General features: G+C 45.5%; 2 protein-coding genes across 5 annotated transcripts in view; both read left to right on the top strand.

Annotated features, from left to right (window-relative positions):
* chmp4c (charged multivesicular body protein 4C) overlaps positions 1 to 15946 on the top strand; it is an 88912-nt gene that overhangs the window by 2258 nt on the left and 70708 nt on the right. The window lies entirely within an intron of this gene.
* Positions 7237 to 15946, top strand: part of myripb (myosin VIIA and Rab interacting protein b) — a 68535-nt gene continuing 59825 nt past the window's right edge. For 3 of the 4 annotated variants that reach the window (XM_062480133.1, XM_062480132.1, XM_062480130.1), the window contains exons 1-2: positions 7237 to 7694; positions 12453 to 12647. In XM_062480133.1, the coding sequence (XP_062336117.1) occupies positions 12538 to 12647 (110 nt within the window). In that variant the 5' untranslated portion in view covers positions 7237 to 7694; positions 12453 to 12537. The remainder of the gene's footprint in view (positions 7695 to 12452; positions 12648 to 15946) is intronic. The other variant, XM_062480131.1, reaches the window with a different exon arrangement.

Raw genomic sequence — 15946 nt, forward strand, 5'->3', positions numbered from 1 at the left:
AAAATGACATTTTTACATTATTGTGAGTCAAAGAATGAAGCTGCTCGTTGCAAACCCCCAACCTGTGAACCAGGAGAATGCCACGGTAAGGACAACAGTGACATAGATCATTGACATGCAGAACCACTTCCTGTTTTTATTCTTATTTTGGCCTCCCCATTGGTTGGCAGTGGCAGCTCAGAGCCGAGCGGTCATCACAACTCGTATGAGCCTGATGCGCATTGGCAGCCTGTGTGTGTTTGTGTGTGTGTGTTTGTGTGTGTGTGGGGGGGTGGGGGGGGGGGGTGGGGGGGGGGGTGGGGGGGGGGCACTCCACGTCGTCTCTGGAGGCACTTGCGAGAACAACAGGTAATTTGTGACATGATAATGCGTCACAAGAAGCCGCTTGGATCCAGACAGACACAGACAATATGTCATTAGGAGACAACTGTCTCAGAGCATCACCAGTAGGGAGGGAATCATGAGCTGTGCAGTATATTTTGTGTATTAGGCAATAAACATTTATTATCAACCAAAATTCATGATATAATTGCAATATGACATGTATGTAATGAACAGCTACTGTACATTAAAGCGTGACAAACCTAGCCTTCTGGCCGTGTAATTCTTTCAGGAGGTCAGTATGAAAAACAAGTCCATTTTGAGGGTCTGTATGTTGTGCCCCTGGCCAGGCTTCTCACTGTGAGATGGATGGTGATGGGCCTCTTCCCAGAGAGCAGAGCAGGATGTGGTTTACCGTGCAATCTCTCAGCAAATGGGAAACAAGTGGATATAAATCAGCCACTATACAGTGCTGCTGAGTATGTGTGCGTGCATGTGTGCGGGTGCATGCGCGTGTGTGTGCGCGTGCGTGCATGCTGGTGTGTGTGTGTGCGTGTGTTTACCCAGCTCTTTGAGAGGCTGTGAAAGCTTGTAATGGAAAAACGAACGAGCCCTGCGGCCCCCCGACCCCCCGGAGCTCTCGGGGGCGAGAGATCTCCCTCTCAGCCCCTCAAAGTGGCTCTCCTAAACGGAGCCATGCACGGTGTGGCACCATCCGGCTGCTGCGAATAGCACTTCCTTTGTGTGCAGAGGGAGTGATTTCAGCACCAGTGCTACTCATTCTGACTGTGGTAAAGATAGACATCACGGCAGCACGCTCCTTCCACACTCTGAACGTTGTTTTCTCTATGTCCACCTTCCTTTGTTCTCCCTCTTCCGTGTTTGCAGCCTTCGCTACCGCCTCGGCCCCATTCCAAATCAATACTCCTCCAAAGTGCTTTGTCACTATTTCCAAGAGGCTGGCTCTGGCAACAGCTTGTTCTGAGGCGTGAGGGCAGCAGAGACCTTTCAGGCCCGACGGGTGGAAACAACCTGACAACCCACGGATGGAGAGGGAGAGAAACCCCAGATGTTTACAGTCTGGTATGGCAATCGGTGGATTTGTCACTGATATTAGAGACATTGTTGTCTGCCCCTCCCCATCACTCTCTCTTCTTTATGTTTTCAGACTGCAATGAACAGTCCCAAACTTGAAGTTAGCTTGAATATCTTATCAATTACCCATGTTCATTCATCTTTGAATGGATATCTTTTCCTGGCCAGACCCTCAGAGAAGAGTCCTTGTGAATGAAAGGCCCACAGCAATCAGAGACCCCCTTTGCTACAGCCCACAGATGAAATAAGATTCCACCCCCGTCCTGATTCCTTTTGATGAAACTACAAATGACTTTCCATTTTGAACACCAACTCCCAGATCGATAGACACGGAACGGGTGCCAGCTTGCCAGATTAAGAATGAAAGGGCTAATTGAGCTCTGCCAGGGATGTCCTGGTGATCTGTTATTCCATGACAGCTCAAAACATGCAGATAGAAACTCTGGCACAGACGGCATCACTACAAGGATACTCACAACAGCGGTGCTCATCGTAAGAATACCAGCTTACTATAAGGATACACACATCATTGGAATAACAACTGTTGGTAGTGCACATGTCCAGACAAAGAGATATACAGACAGATATACAGACAGATATACAGACAGACAGACAGAGACCAGGTCACGCCTTCTCACTATCTCACAGATTTACAATCCATTCACTGGGCTCCTGTTACCATGGCAGCACAGAGTCGATGGCAAACAATGCCTCAAAGGTAGGTGGTGTGGGGAAGAGAGGAATGCCTTCCAACGCCTGTCTGTCTCCACGACAGAGCTCACACCTATATGTCTGCTAACATCAAGCTCTATCCTGACTTCTCACTCTCAACGCCCACACTCTTGACACCTGTGAAAAGGTGACGCAGAATGTCAATTAAGCCAGGAGTAAATCAACTTTCACTGTTGATTAAAGAACTCTTTAGACTTTATAGTGCTGCTTGTACAATTTACCATACAAGCAAGCATGCTATCTTACTCGTAGTATACTGGGAACATCAACACAGGATCTCAATCCAGTGATGTTCCACACAGCACAGAGACAGCCTTAATGTCATGGGGTCTACAGGGAGCTGGTGGTTTGAGATGAAACAGGAAATGGGAAAATACGATTTTGTCATTTCACAGGAGGGATGAGGACAATCTTTACTTCCCCTTCTTAAAACTGATTGTCCACAACGTTCTTATGACTCCCATGTCGACTGGCAGAGCTGAGGTGAGACATCCTGATATCAGCAGCTCCTCTGCTGCATACCAAACGCTATGCTGCCTCACCCCTCTCAAATACAGTGGCGAGTAATGCTACTCTTCCATGCCTGCTTTATGCTGATTCAGTTTGATAGTTAGAGACTCACCTGTCTGTGAGTGTGAGGATTTTATGACTATGAGCAGCTGTTGGAGGGCTGTTGAGAAACAGACTGTCAGACAGACAGAGGACACAGCAGGCCAGAGATGACAGGAAAACCTGTTCACGATTCATCAACGTCGTTTCAGCCCACTCCCAAGCACCTTTTTGTTTATTCAGCTTCATTAATTGGGCGTGAGATCACATTCATCGTGAATGTTGGATGTGAAGCAGTTCTGTCTGGATGTAGGTTTCTCCACACAAAAACTCCAAGCTTCCGAGGGGATTGCGGACCCTGCTCGAGTCTGTACTGTTTGTAGTGTTGTAATGAATGACAAAGTCTGGCATGATGGGAGCCGTTATTGAAACAAGGACAGAGGAAAGACAACACAAACACAGCCTCAGGAAGCAGCTGTGGTGGTTAGACTTGGCTGGAGCATTGTTGGCAAAAGACGTGTATGGAGTGCTAGGCAAAACTCTCACTGATCCACATTTGTGAAATAAACAAGCGGTTGTATGTTTGTGGGAATCAGGTGGCTGAGCGGTTAGGGGATCGGGCTAGTAATCTGAAGGTTGCCAGTTCTCCCTACTTGCCTCGGGGGAATGTCCCTGTACTTACTGTAAGTCGCTCTGGATAAGAGCGTCTGCTAAATGACTAAATGTAAATGCATGTGTGTGTGCATGTGTGTGTGTGGAGGGGGCGTGGGGAATGGGGTGGGAGGGGGTTGGGGGAGAGTCTGGCTGTGACTAATAAAGTCTGGAGGGGAAATTGGGTTCTGGCTTCTCATTACACTGTGGTCTCCATGGACAGGAAGCACATATCGGCGAAATAATAATAAAATGAAATCAATTCAAACATATATCTGTATGTGTCTGTGTCAGACCTCAAACAAAGCCTAATTTCCCCCCCAGGGTTGTTGCTGCCTCCGCTAGTCTCTCCCAGGAGGATGCCCCAGTCTGCAGGCCTGCCCGTTCCCTACCTAGTCCCTCTCTGGCCCCTATCTGGTCTGCCTCCTTGGTAGTGGGTGCTGAAGTCAGACTTTATACTGGTTTAATGACTACAGTTGAGCTGGGAATGGGAACTGGGAACTGGGAAATGGGAGTTTCCTCCTCCACTGTTTCACTCATTAAAGACACTGGGAAGACCAGGCGTTAGTCCGTGTTTCATAGCCGTAACTAAGGGACCATTTTCTATGTCTTGAGGGATATTCTAACTTCCAAAGGGTTGTTTAAAAACATGGAGTGATAGTTCAAAGTACAAATACTCTACTGTAAACAATAAATCTGAGTTTGTATGTGGGGAAAGGATGACACTCTTCAGTTTATTTATTTTTAAATACTGTGGACAATATTTTCTGTGTGAGTGAATGAGTGAGTCATTGTTTTCTGAGGCTTTACCGACTGTGCGGAGGCCACTTAGAGGCAATTACAGGCCATGTTCATCAAAGTCAACCTTTGCTCAACCTCCAACTGTTCGATCTGAGTCTTAAAGTTAATAGGTATTATATGTAATAGGATTCAGCAGAGCAGATGTAGATAATACACACACAAATGCACATACTGTTTACATAAGTGTATATTTACCTAGATGACAAGGGGAACATTGGTCTGTAATGCCCTCTGATGGACCACACAAAGATCCTGGTTCCTACTTGGCCATCATGTTGTGATCCTAACCTTCTCAGTCCTGTAGCTGTCCACTGCCCATCCTGACAAACCCCAATGCAGAACACAGCAAATACTCTACTGATTCAAAACTCGGAATGTCTGCGTCTTCACCATCCATTCACTAGCAAACGTTTACTCTTATCTGTATTCCTACTGCATACAGACATACAGGCACATAGACACAGACAGACATAGACTGAGTCATATGAATGCTTTAGCCGATACAGATAACTACAACCACACACACACACAAACTACCCCCCCACCACACATACAAACTAACCCCCTACCCCCCCCCCCCCCCACTCACACACACACACACACACACACACAAACACACCTAGCCTGGATGGTGCTTAACAAGCGCATTATCAAAGATCTTCCTGTGGAGAATCGCTAATTCCAAAATCAATACAGTCTTATTTTGAGTTTTTCCGAAGCGCAATCTTTATCATTTTTAAACATGCAATGATTATTTTTCTGCTAAAGGGATTCCACTCTTATGTGGGATTAAGTCGAGACATTGTTTAAGAGAAAGAAAATAATGTAGCTGATCAATGACGAGAATGTATCTTAAACTCGACTGAACTCCAAGCTTCATGGAGGCTGGGCTAATCCAATTAATTTGATTCAATAGAGGTCAGAATTTCTTGTAATAGGGGGCATAATCCATTGTAAAAACACACACATACACATAGAGACACACATGCTCTGTCACACGTACAAACACAGACACATAGATACAAACATTGACACAGATATCAGCGCAGATCTAGATTACCACTTAACTTGACAAATCACCACTTAACCATCCCCCCCACACACGCAGAAATTCCTGTTGTGAGTGGTTGAGGTTTTCAGTTCCAAAGCCCCACAGGAAACCTGCACAGCCCAGCACATTGCAGCCACAAGAGAGCCAGCACCACAAGCTCTTTGTGATGACTCATGATGATGCAGAGATTCCTTTTTTCCTTTGTAAGAAACTGAGAAACTTACATCAGGACAGGACTCCTTTTCCTGCTTCAGAATCTACCTGAATTCAACACAGGAATCTGGTCTCAGATCCGGCATCTTTGTTCAGTCAAGAAGTTTTATGCAGAGAAAAAACAACAACCCTGAATGGTCTGCCTCAATGTGCGTCATACATAATGAAGGGTGTCATTTACTTGGTGCCTTAAATCCCTGTTATTGTGTGGATACAAATGGAAGGCAATCAAAGGGAAAGAGTGTTTTATAACTTAAAGCCTTCTTTAATCTGGTTATTCACCACTGAAGGTGATTGTTTTCTTTCGTCTTTGTACCTTTAGCTGTAGATTGGAGGGGCTAGAAGAGTGACAGCTATTTTCATGACTCTGGGACATGACAATTGTATCAATCTTAAGAGATTTTTATTAAGTGGGTCATGACAGGAAGCTAGTGGTTGAATGTTTGACTCATTGTGAATGGTGCTTGCTGTGGATCAGGGTTGAGTGGTCAGTTAATATGACCGGTGCCAGGTGTTAAGGCTGTGTGTACCTTGTGTAAAATAATTAGACACACCTGCTGTCTGACTCACTGCCAAGGAGAGAAGGTAGGGCATATAAGTTGCTCAGGGATATGTGCTTGTGAAAAAATAAATAATTGTAGTTTAGTATTAGTAACTCGGTTACTAATTGTAGATTTTTTTGCTTAGTGGAATAGTCGTCGATTCAAACCTCAAACCACCACCAACTCTCTCTTGTATCTCAAGTTGAAAGTTAGGTGAGAAGAAAGCAATACACTTAGGACATAATTGAGGTATTTATTGATTGTCACATTATAAAATAACTGATAAGCCTATAAATAATCTCCACAAAGGAGCTTGCTGGATTCATGAATTAAATCTGTCTTGCTGTCGATGTGACTTCAGTTCATTGACCGATTAGATTGTTTTGAAGTGTGACATTTCGACAAAGAAATAGTTTTTGCAATGTGCAGAGACCCTCTGTATAGCCCCTCAAATGCCATCGTTCCGGCTGTGTAGCTAATCTATTCCCAGACCAACAACAATTTTGAATGTCGCTGCACACACCATTGCATACACATACACAATTTCTAAAGCTTGCTCTTTCCCACTGATTCACACACCACTGCTCCTGCAGTGGGAGGCATGTGACAGGGATAGAAGGACTAGAATGCTTTGCTCTCTTTATTTGACCAAATAATCCCACATTAGTAATCTCTGCTCTCCAACCCACACCAGTGCACTCACACTAGAAATCTACAACCAACCCACACGGAGACACACTGTGGTGACAGAAAATCCAAGGCGCTTTAAACTTGTAACCTTATTTCAAAATTTAGACTTCTTGTCATTAGCTACAGCATGCAGCTCTTTAGATTCTCCCTTGTGACACTTTAGGTCAGTGCGTGCACATGCCATACTGGGGCTTTAATTCCTGGACGCCAGCGACTTTTTTCATAGCGTTCCGCCTTTTTTTGTGCGGCCGCTCTCTGAAAGTATTTTCAGAAAGTCGCCGGTGTCACTGTCGCCTCTCCTTAAGATAGCTAGCCACTTAGAGTTGTCAGTCCGTTAATGATAAGACTATGAATAATCTCTTTGAAAAGTCTCAAACAAGTTATTTAGTCTTTTTTTATTTGATGTCATTTTAATTGAGTTACTATGAACGTGTTGTGCTGAGATAGAGATAAATCGAATCGTTTACTATGGCGTTGTCAGCACCTCCGGTTTTGTAATGTCTTTATGCTATTTGTTTTATTTTTTTGTGAATGAACACACCAAGCGAGTTCATTCTGCAGCAGAGGAGTGCGCTTCCTCGAGAGGAGAGAAGCGGTGTCTTTGAAGCACTCTGATTGGCTGTCCCACAGGATGCACAGGTGCCGACAGAAGATGGGATCAGAAGCTGGAAATCTACGTGGCGATAAACGGTGAACGTGGCGTGCCTGACATTATTTTGCGTTGTCTACCGCCTTTTGTTCTTATGGCCGCCCAGAAAAAAATAAATGTGCAACGCTGTAAACACCGGGAAAACTGAGATATGTAAATCTCCTCACCTCGCCCGGTCTGCGCCGTCTTGTAATCCAAACCTTGTGATCACTCAATGGTGCCTGCGACTGTTTGGGGAAAATAACCCGAAGACATTGCAGCGCAAGTGACAAAAGGACTAACCTAAAGGAAGTTTAGCACTGCATATCAGAGCGCATCAACCCCGTTTTGAATCATTGACTGGGATAAAGCGCTGTCTGGAGACTGTTGCTGGCGGTCATCCGGTGCTCATTGATTGCGTGTAAGTGTTTGCTAGACTAATGAACTTATGGCTGTAACCTGTTGTTTGATCGCATCTTTGGGTGTATACATTGACAGCAAATTGACGGAATGTTCTGATTCAACGTATAAATAAAACTTGACAAGAATGCTAGACTGCAAGGCATCTGTGTTGTGTCCGATAGCCCCTTAATGCAATCATCAGTGTATGACCACTCCGTATCATGCATTTTAATCATGATGAAAACAATCGCTTGCTCTGTTGCAGATAATAGTTTTTAACAGAACGACGCAGTGTGACAGAACATAGTATATTTAACAACAGACACAACCTCCTTGTCATAACACTTGCTAGACTATGTTCTTATTGATAATCTGTTACGATAAACCAGCGAACGTGGCATGCAGTCTGAGAGGCGGCAAATGGGCTAAACACAAAATCACCACTGATCAAATGATCTCGGGAAATGCGATTGCACCTAAGAACCTAACATAACATTTATTCGTGAATAAAACCCCGGAGGTAGTCATCAGTCTAATCAAATTTGGTTACAATACCTAGACATGTTAGTCATCATGGTTTCAACGGAGAGGAAATGAGGACAGTTTTGTATGTGTCCTTACACCTGCATTCACATATTGACGTGTTTGTCATTCTAAACATTTAGTCATTTAGCAGACGCTCTTATCCAGAGAACAAGGGCTATTTGGACACTGAGCTGCCAGACCTCAGAAAGGTAATACAACCATGAAAGGATATGCAGGGGAATGCAGAACAGTCTGGAGATAGTGTACAGATTCAAAGCCCCGGGGGCAATGTGAGCAGGCTGGCTTTATGAAACACAGATTGTAGGCACACACTCAGAGGGGTGGGCTTAGTCCAATATATTTCCAGGCTAGTATAACTCGCAAGGTTTACCGTAGGGTTAAATATACAACCCAGGAAAAGAATCGACCGTAGTAAAGAGAACTCATTCAGACAGGGCTGTGTGCAGGTTCTGGTTGCTGGTGCTGATGAGTTGGCATCATGGATGCCTGACACCTGTTGATAAGAAAGACTTTGGCCGTTCAAAGGCTTTGGTGCAAATAGCTTTCATCTCCATAGACTGAGATTAATCCATGCATGACAATAAGCTTCCTCAAAGCCAGTTTCTATGATCTTTCTCGATATGGAAGCAATATATAGTTCCTGCAATGAGCAGGAACTATATATCTATTCAGTCTGCATATCATATCATAGGTCACAGCAGCAGGCGTAGCATTGAAGCTATTTCTGTGTTCAACAACCCTCTCTTTAATCAGGAGCCTTGGCTTTAGGTTAAAGGTGATATCAGTGATTGTGAGGTATATCCATGGGGGATCGCAAAAAGCTTACCGGAACACGATTGTAAACAACCGCAACCTGTTCTCATATTCTCACCTTAACACTTCCTGTGTACAGGGTGGTAATTGCAAGGCAGTCACAGAGTGTGATAGCACTGCATCAGACAGTGACAAATGGCCTGGTGCCCCTCAAAGACCTGGGGGGTGGAGGCCGCCGCTGACAGATGGTTGTTCTCACGTCTCAGGGCCCCCAGAGTCTCCCCTTCCTCTTCCTCTTCCTCTCTCTGGGGCATTAGCCTAGTTGAGAAAGACAAATGGCCAAACAGACACAAAAGAAAAGACAATACGCAAGATAAAGGCTACTGTTTCGGATAGACTATTTTCCATTCCTTCACAGTTTTTTGACGGAACTTGGAAGTGTTCCCCGCGCTTTTGTTCTACCGTTTCTGTTGTGGGCGCCTCGTTTCAAGGTGACTGCCATGCCTTGGGTTGGTCTCTGTGATCTATGTGTGCAATTATTCCAGGCACTACGAACCTCTGGCTGGTTTTTCACCTCTAAGAACACACTCCTGTACAGATGGGTCACACACTGCACCCTCCACGCCACTGTCCACAAACATACAGCCCCAGAGGAACGAATGATCCGATTGGTTTTTATTCATGAGATTCCTCCTTGGATGTCTATCTGAGTGGCTGGTCTGTGAATGGAGGTGGTGGTTGTCCTTCAGGCTGTGGCTAAACACTGATTCTACAGTGAGGCTAAAACAAGCAGTTCATTTAGCGCTTGGCTGCCCATGCCCTTTGAGCTCGTCCTGAGGCCTGCTCCATCAGTCCTCCATCTGCTAGGAGCAAGCCCTGGGCTTCACACACTCGCCTGTGATAGGCTGCAGCAAGCAGACAAATGTCTTTGTCTTTGTGTGTGTGTGTGCCAAGCTGACATTTTCATCCTCTGCATCAATGTGGGTGTTCCTGTGTGTGTGTGTGCCTGTGAATGTGTGCAGTACTGTGCAGAAGTCTAAAGCACATATTAAAATAAAATAAAAAGTGGAACTAAAGTGCTTAAATAAATAATGTAATTAAAAGACGAGACAACAATTCTCTCAACATTGCACTTTTATGCTGCCAAACAAATTCAGAAGACAAAGAATACACATTCAAGACAACGTTCATGAAAAAAATCTTGGGTGCCTAAGACTTTTGCACAGTACTGTATGTCCATTTGAAACGGAATGCTCTGTATTGATGTGTGCTTTCTAGTTGACACAGGTTCCTGTGTCTGTGTTCTGTCAGGTGCTCCTGTTTCACCCACTTCCTGCTTGTCCTACCCAGCCACGGCTCATTTGCTATCTCCCAAATCTGCCCTCATCTCATTGATTTCTCGCAGTGACTCACTTGCGTTTAAAGGTCAGCTAATCAAAGGCTAAGCAGTAAGGGGAATCTTTGTTTACGTAGCATGACCCACTATACTGTTGGTCTTGGGTGAACTACCCAGGCAAACAGCTCTGCCAGTTGTTCTCCACAGTACTATCATTAGTGCAGGACAGCTGGGCGCTTGGGGTGGTTCCATAAAAGAACGTGTCTGATTCAGATATTGTCGAGCAATCAGCCCCTTTATGACTGAACACCGTCTCTGGCAGAGTAGATGACAGTGTTGCTGGAACGTCGACCCAATCTCCAATCCTTGTGCGGCTGTTTAATTCAGTGCAGCTTGTCGTGTTGTGAAGCACTTGCCCACACATCCTGCAGCGCTGGGTTCAGAGCGATGGCTCATTGGTGGCTTTTGTCTGCTGTGGGCTGGTGGGCGGGCTGTTGTCAGTGTATGATGCAGATGTGGTGACATCAGCACACAAGTGTGCTGGGATGAGGAAGCGTGTTTGAGTGTGTGTGTGTGCGTACAGTCAGGATGTGTCTGTGCATGTTGGCTTTGACCAGAAAACAATACAGAGAGTGTTGGATGCCACCCAGCCTAAAGCAGTGACTGAAGGTGTGGATCCCACTTTTTGAGACTGACACACACACACACACACACACACACACACGCACACACACGCACACACACGCACATACACACAGATCATTGATGACCTGTGTCATCAATGGAGTCTGTTGGCTGAGCGGTGAGGGAATCGGGCTAGTAATCCGAAGGTTGCCAGTTCGATTCCCAGTCATGCCAACTGATGTTGTGTCCTTGGGCAAGGCACTTCACCCTACTTGCCTTGGGGGAATGTCCCTGTACTTACTGTAAGTCGCTCTGGATAAGAGCGTCTGCTAAATGACTAAATGTAATGTAATGTAATGACCTCACCCCCCCCCTTCCCCTTTCCCCATGACACGGCTATAAAAAGCTGGGGCTGAATAATTACCTTCGCCCCTGGGTTTAAGTAATGGAGTATTTTTGCTGCTCTTTACATTAAGACAGTACAGCACCTCCTTCTCTCCAAGGCCTGGGCCACAGGCACATGTGACAGACCTAGATAGCCCAGCCTAGAGAGTCACAATCCTCAACTGAAGTGCCATGGCAGAGGCGGGGGCAGGGGTGTGGGGGGGTTCTCATGTTCTTTCCGCTCCGTCGTCAGTTACGTTTACATTTATTCATTTAGCAGGCGCTTTTATCCAAAGTGACGCACAAAAAGTGCATACATTAAGCCCAGCAGGAAATTATGACATTTGCAGCAAGAGTTTGTCCATGTGAGCAGTCTTAGAGGCGTTGTGGTTTGTGAATGATAAAGGGTATAGAGGGCGTACATGCAGGAGATGGGCGGGGGGGGGGGGGGGGGGTTCTCGTTCAGCTGCAGGGGTCAGTGTGATAGGCTGAGTAATCTAGCTCACTGGCTAGTAGCAGATGAAGGTTTGTCATTGGGAGCTGCAGTAGTCAGAGTGGGAGGCCTTGTGAATGACATTGTTATGCACAAAATGCAGCAGCGGCTTACTGCGATGGTGAGATTTCACAGCTTTCCACTTAAGGCTGTTAAGAACGTGACTAAGTGTGTGTATTTGTGTGCATCTGTGTGTGCGCGTGGGTGAAAACCCAGTATGCCGGTGTATTCAGTGTTGTCAATGGGCTTGTGATGCATGTTCATCGGCTTCACTAGCTGGCTGAAACAGATGATCTCAAGGCTCTTACCCAAGAAAGGACACAGTGAAACTTACAGTCCACAATGGAACATTTATCTCCCACAAACTGACTTTGACATTGGAGACCAGCTGTCACTCTCTGGTCTGGGAGACGAAAGGCATTTCATCTGTCTTCGTGACGAGAAATAGCATGTCTCCCTGTATTACAGGTCAATAACAGGAGAGATAATTGTCCAGGCTCATCATCATTCACCAGGCTCTCGCTCTGAACTCAGTCTCATCGTTTACAGTCCCCAGAGTTAATGGAGCTCTCCATGTCCTCCCTCTTCCTCTCTCCCTCCTTTCTTCCTCTCTCTCCACACCCGTCTCCCCCTCCCTACAGGGTCTTCCCAGCCTCGGCCCCCAGAGCCTCCTCTGTCCTCTTCCCCAGGAGCAGCCCCTTCGCTGAGCTGGCGCAGCCAGGAGAGATGGGGCGGAAGCTGGACCTGTCGGGCCTGACGGACGACGAGGCAGAACACGTCCTCAAGGTGGTGCAGAGAGACATGAAGCTGAGGAAGAAGGAAGAGGACAGGCTCAGGTGAGGTCCAGGGGAAGGGGTGTAGATTGGGGAGTGGAGGGCAGAAGGAAAGGGGTACTGAACAGTTGTGGGGTTTGGGGAGGGTATATAGAACAATTAGAATTTAAGCTTTCTGTTAGGTAAAAAAAAAAGGCAAGTTTACATGAACGGTGGTTGATACATGAGTTTGGTAACATTTAACAAAAAAATATGTACACAACAATTACATTTGTAGCTAAAAGAGTACTTGTAGTAACTCTGAGCAACCTACACCTTAACAAGCTGAGTGTGACATGTTCAAGATTAAGAGACTTGTGCTGATTCGGAGTGACTGGAACACAGAGGGGAGAGGTTTTTGTCAGTCAGTCACTGGACATCAGAGGCGTTGGGTGTACAAGTCAGGGGTCAGCGACAGTTTTCACAGTCATGTCATGGCCCCCACTCTCTCACTCCCTCAGACAAACTGCCCACACTTTCCCTCCTCTTCATGGCCCTCTCCTCCTCCCCTCCTCCTCTTCATGGCCCTCTCCTCCTCCTCTCCTCCTCTCCTACTTCTCATCCCTCCATCTCTGCCTTTGACAGGCGGTGGTCAGGGGAGACAGTGTTGTCACATTGACAAGCTTGCCTGGGGGACCGGTCATCAGATCCATTGTCCAGTCTCATCCGTCTTTTTTCTGAAGGCTCAGTGGGATTGGATAGGTATCCTATCAGAGCTCCAGGGAATAAGGATGTAGAAATAGATTTAACAGATTAAACGTAACATAAGACAAATTATGTTTTGTTTGGCATAATGGTGCGTCTTTGTCCATCTGGCAAACTATCTTAATTTGCTATTGGATGGCCAGTTAATGAACACAAAATACATTTGAGGTTTTGTTGTGTTATCGAACCTCCTTAAGCGATGTTAAAGAAAGACATCGTTGCCATGCTTTGCTGAGAGATGAGTGGATGGACGGCCTTGTAAACCTTCTCAGCAGTACAGATGCATTAGTGACATCTAGCTCTGTTTGTAGCCTTGTTGAATTAAACATGGGTGGAAGATAAGTGCTTTTCCAAGTGTAATGTTAATTTGGTAGTTATTTCAGATTATAGATTCCAGCACACGGACACTTAAAGTGGATTCCTTTATTGCTACTGATTTCGTTCGGTCTTATTACTCTGGAAAATATTGCCTCAGAAACCATTTCATTATCATCAGTTTTGACACACTCCCACAACAACCAACAATGTGCTTTTGCCTTTTCTGTGAAATTAACCCTCCGCTGGCCAGTTCCTTTTTTCAGTCAATTACAGCCTCACCCATTTCTCTAGTCCCCCGCTCTTGAGATTAGTTTATGTGTTTCCAGAGTTATCGTTTGAAAATGAACCACAACGAATGTACTGTTCTGCTCTGTCTTTAACTATCTGTGGTCCAGCTACTTTGGGGCTCAGAACTCTGCTTCTCAAGAACAAGACCACACACATACAAACACCACAGCCTATGTGTGTGGTCTTTTTAACCTTTTAAGGAGTGAGTTATTTTTCCAAAACGGAAGCTAGCTAGTTTTAGTTAGCTTCCGTTACCTAGCAACCTAGCATAATACTCGTAGCAATGCTACTACCTGCTAGTGTTACTTGTTAGCCTCCTAATTGTAAATTTTGAAGCCATACTATAGCGTTTGTCATATAGTTTTTGTCTATCGGAAAATAGTCGGTTGGAATGTTCAGAATCACATATGTGTGACGCTACTCCTTAACGGGTTGCCTAACACAAGAAACTACTATAGATTTCATGTCTGCCATCAAAGGTTTAACTTTTACTAAATTATCTAAAAGGTTATTAGAATGTAACCTGAATGACAGAGAAACAGAACATGGATGTGTGTGTGTTGGCTATGTGTATTTTGTGAGACGGTGTGTGTTTGTGTGTGTCTGTTAAAGTGAGTTTGTAGAGCCATTGGTGTATTTTTGCTACTGCATACACCTATTTAAGAAGGATCAGACCAGCATTCATAGTTTCACAACTTTGCTGACTAGGTCAGGAAAACAACCAACAAAGCCTGTTGTTTGTTCACTGTATGGAGCCATTTACAGGGAAACAGCAGTTCTCAACACTGGAGACGTGTACATTTTCTGAACATTAATAATAGCATATTAAGTATAGATATGAAAACAACAGCAGATGGTGTGTCGGTGTTTCTGAATGTTTCAGCTCCCAGAGGGGGTTCTCTCTGCCTGGCTGACGTTTGTTTGTTCACTCTGAGATGAAGACAGCCCAAAGGAGTTATAAAGTATCCCATGAATCCTTCTCAAGGCTAATTTACAAGTCTCATCTGGCACCTTTAAACGCTGCAGTTTTAATTTCCCCAGCGTTGCCTGCTGAGAAATGGTGAAAAACCTAATTGATATTGCCGTCTGTCTCATAAATACTGGCCTGTCAGAAACTTTAAATAAGCACAAAACAGTTCTAGAGTTTCCACGGAGAAAGTTTTTTTTGGAGTCTTAATTTGTCAGCATTGGCATGTAAATGCTATACACAAGCTGCTGTGGCAGTGTGTTATATAGTCAGTCAGTGAGGTGTAGCTGGTACTGTACTTGATGGGCATTAATTACCACTACTTTCCTAGTGTGTAAGTATGTTGAAGGGATGATAATGTCTGGCATGCTTCAGTGTCATCCACATGCCTTCGACTGTGGGTTGTCATGACAAAATGTATGGAACATAAGGCGAGAACAGACGCCACCAAAGGCAGCATGACAGGCCATGGCTATGGACGAGCAGCTTGTAGCATGCGCTGCCTTCTATGGACGAGCAGCTTGTAGCATGCGCTGCCTTCTATGGACGAGCAGCTTGTAGCATGCGCTGCCTTCTATGGACGAGCAGCTTGTAGCATGCGCTGCCTTCTATGGACGAGCAGCTTGTAGCATGCGCTGCCTTCTATGGACGAGCAGCTTGTAGCATGCGCTGCCTTCTATGGACGAGCAGCTTGTAGCATGCGCTGCCTTCTATGGACGAGCAGCTTGTAGCATGCACTGCCTTCTATGGACGAGCAGCTTGTAGCATGCGCTGCCTCCTGTAGCAATACATCTGGCCGTGTGATCCCAGCTTATTATCATGTAGGAGCTTGTCCACCTCTGACCTTATCTCTGTCCCTCTCTCCCTCCTTCTCTTTCGCTGTCTCTTTCTCTCTCCACTGTCCCTCGGCTGGAGTGGGTCCTCATTAGAGCAATGGAAAGAGCTGAGGCTGAGAGCTGAGGCTGAGGCTGGGCGTAATGCTGAGGCAGAATCAGAGGCTGAGTTTGGGGGTAAGGCTCAGCTAGAATCAGAGGCTGAGGCTGAA

The sequence above is a fragment of the Osmerus eperlanus genome, chromosome 15 (genome assembly GCF_963692335.1).
Source record: "Osmerus eperlanus chromosome 15, fOsmEpe2.1, whole genome shotgun sequence".
NCBI lineage: Eukaryota > Metazoa > Chordata > Actinopteri > Osmeriformes > Osmeridae > Osmerus > Osmerus eperlanus.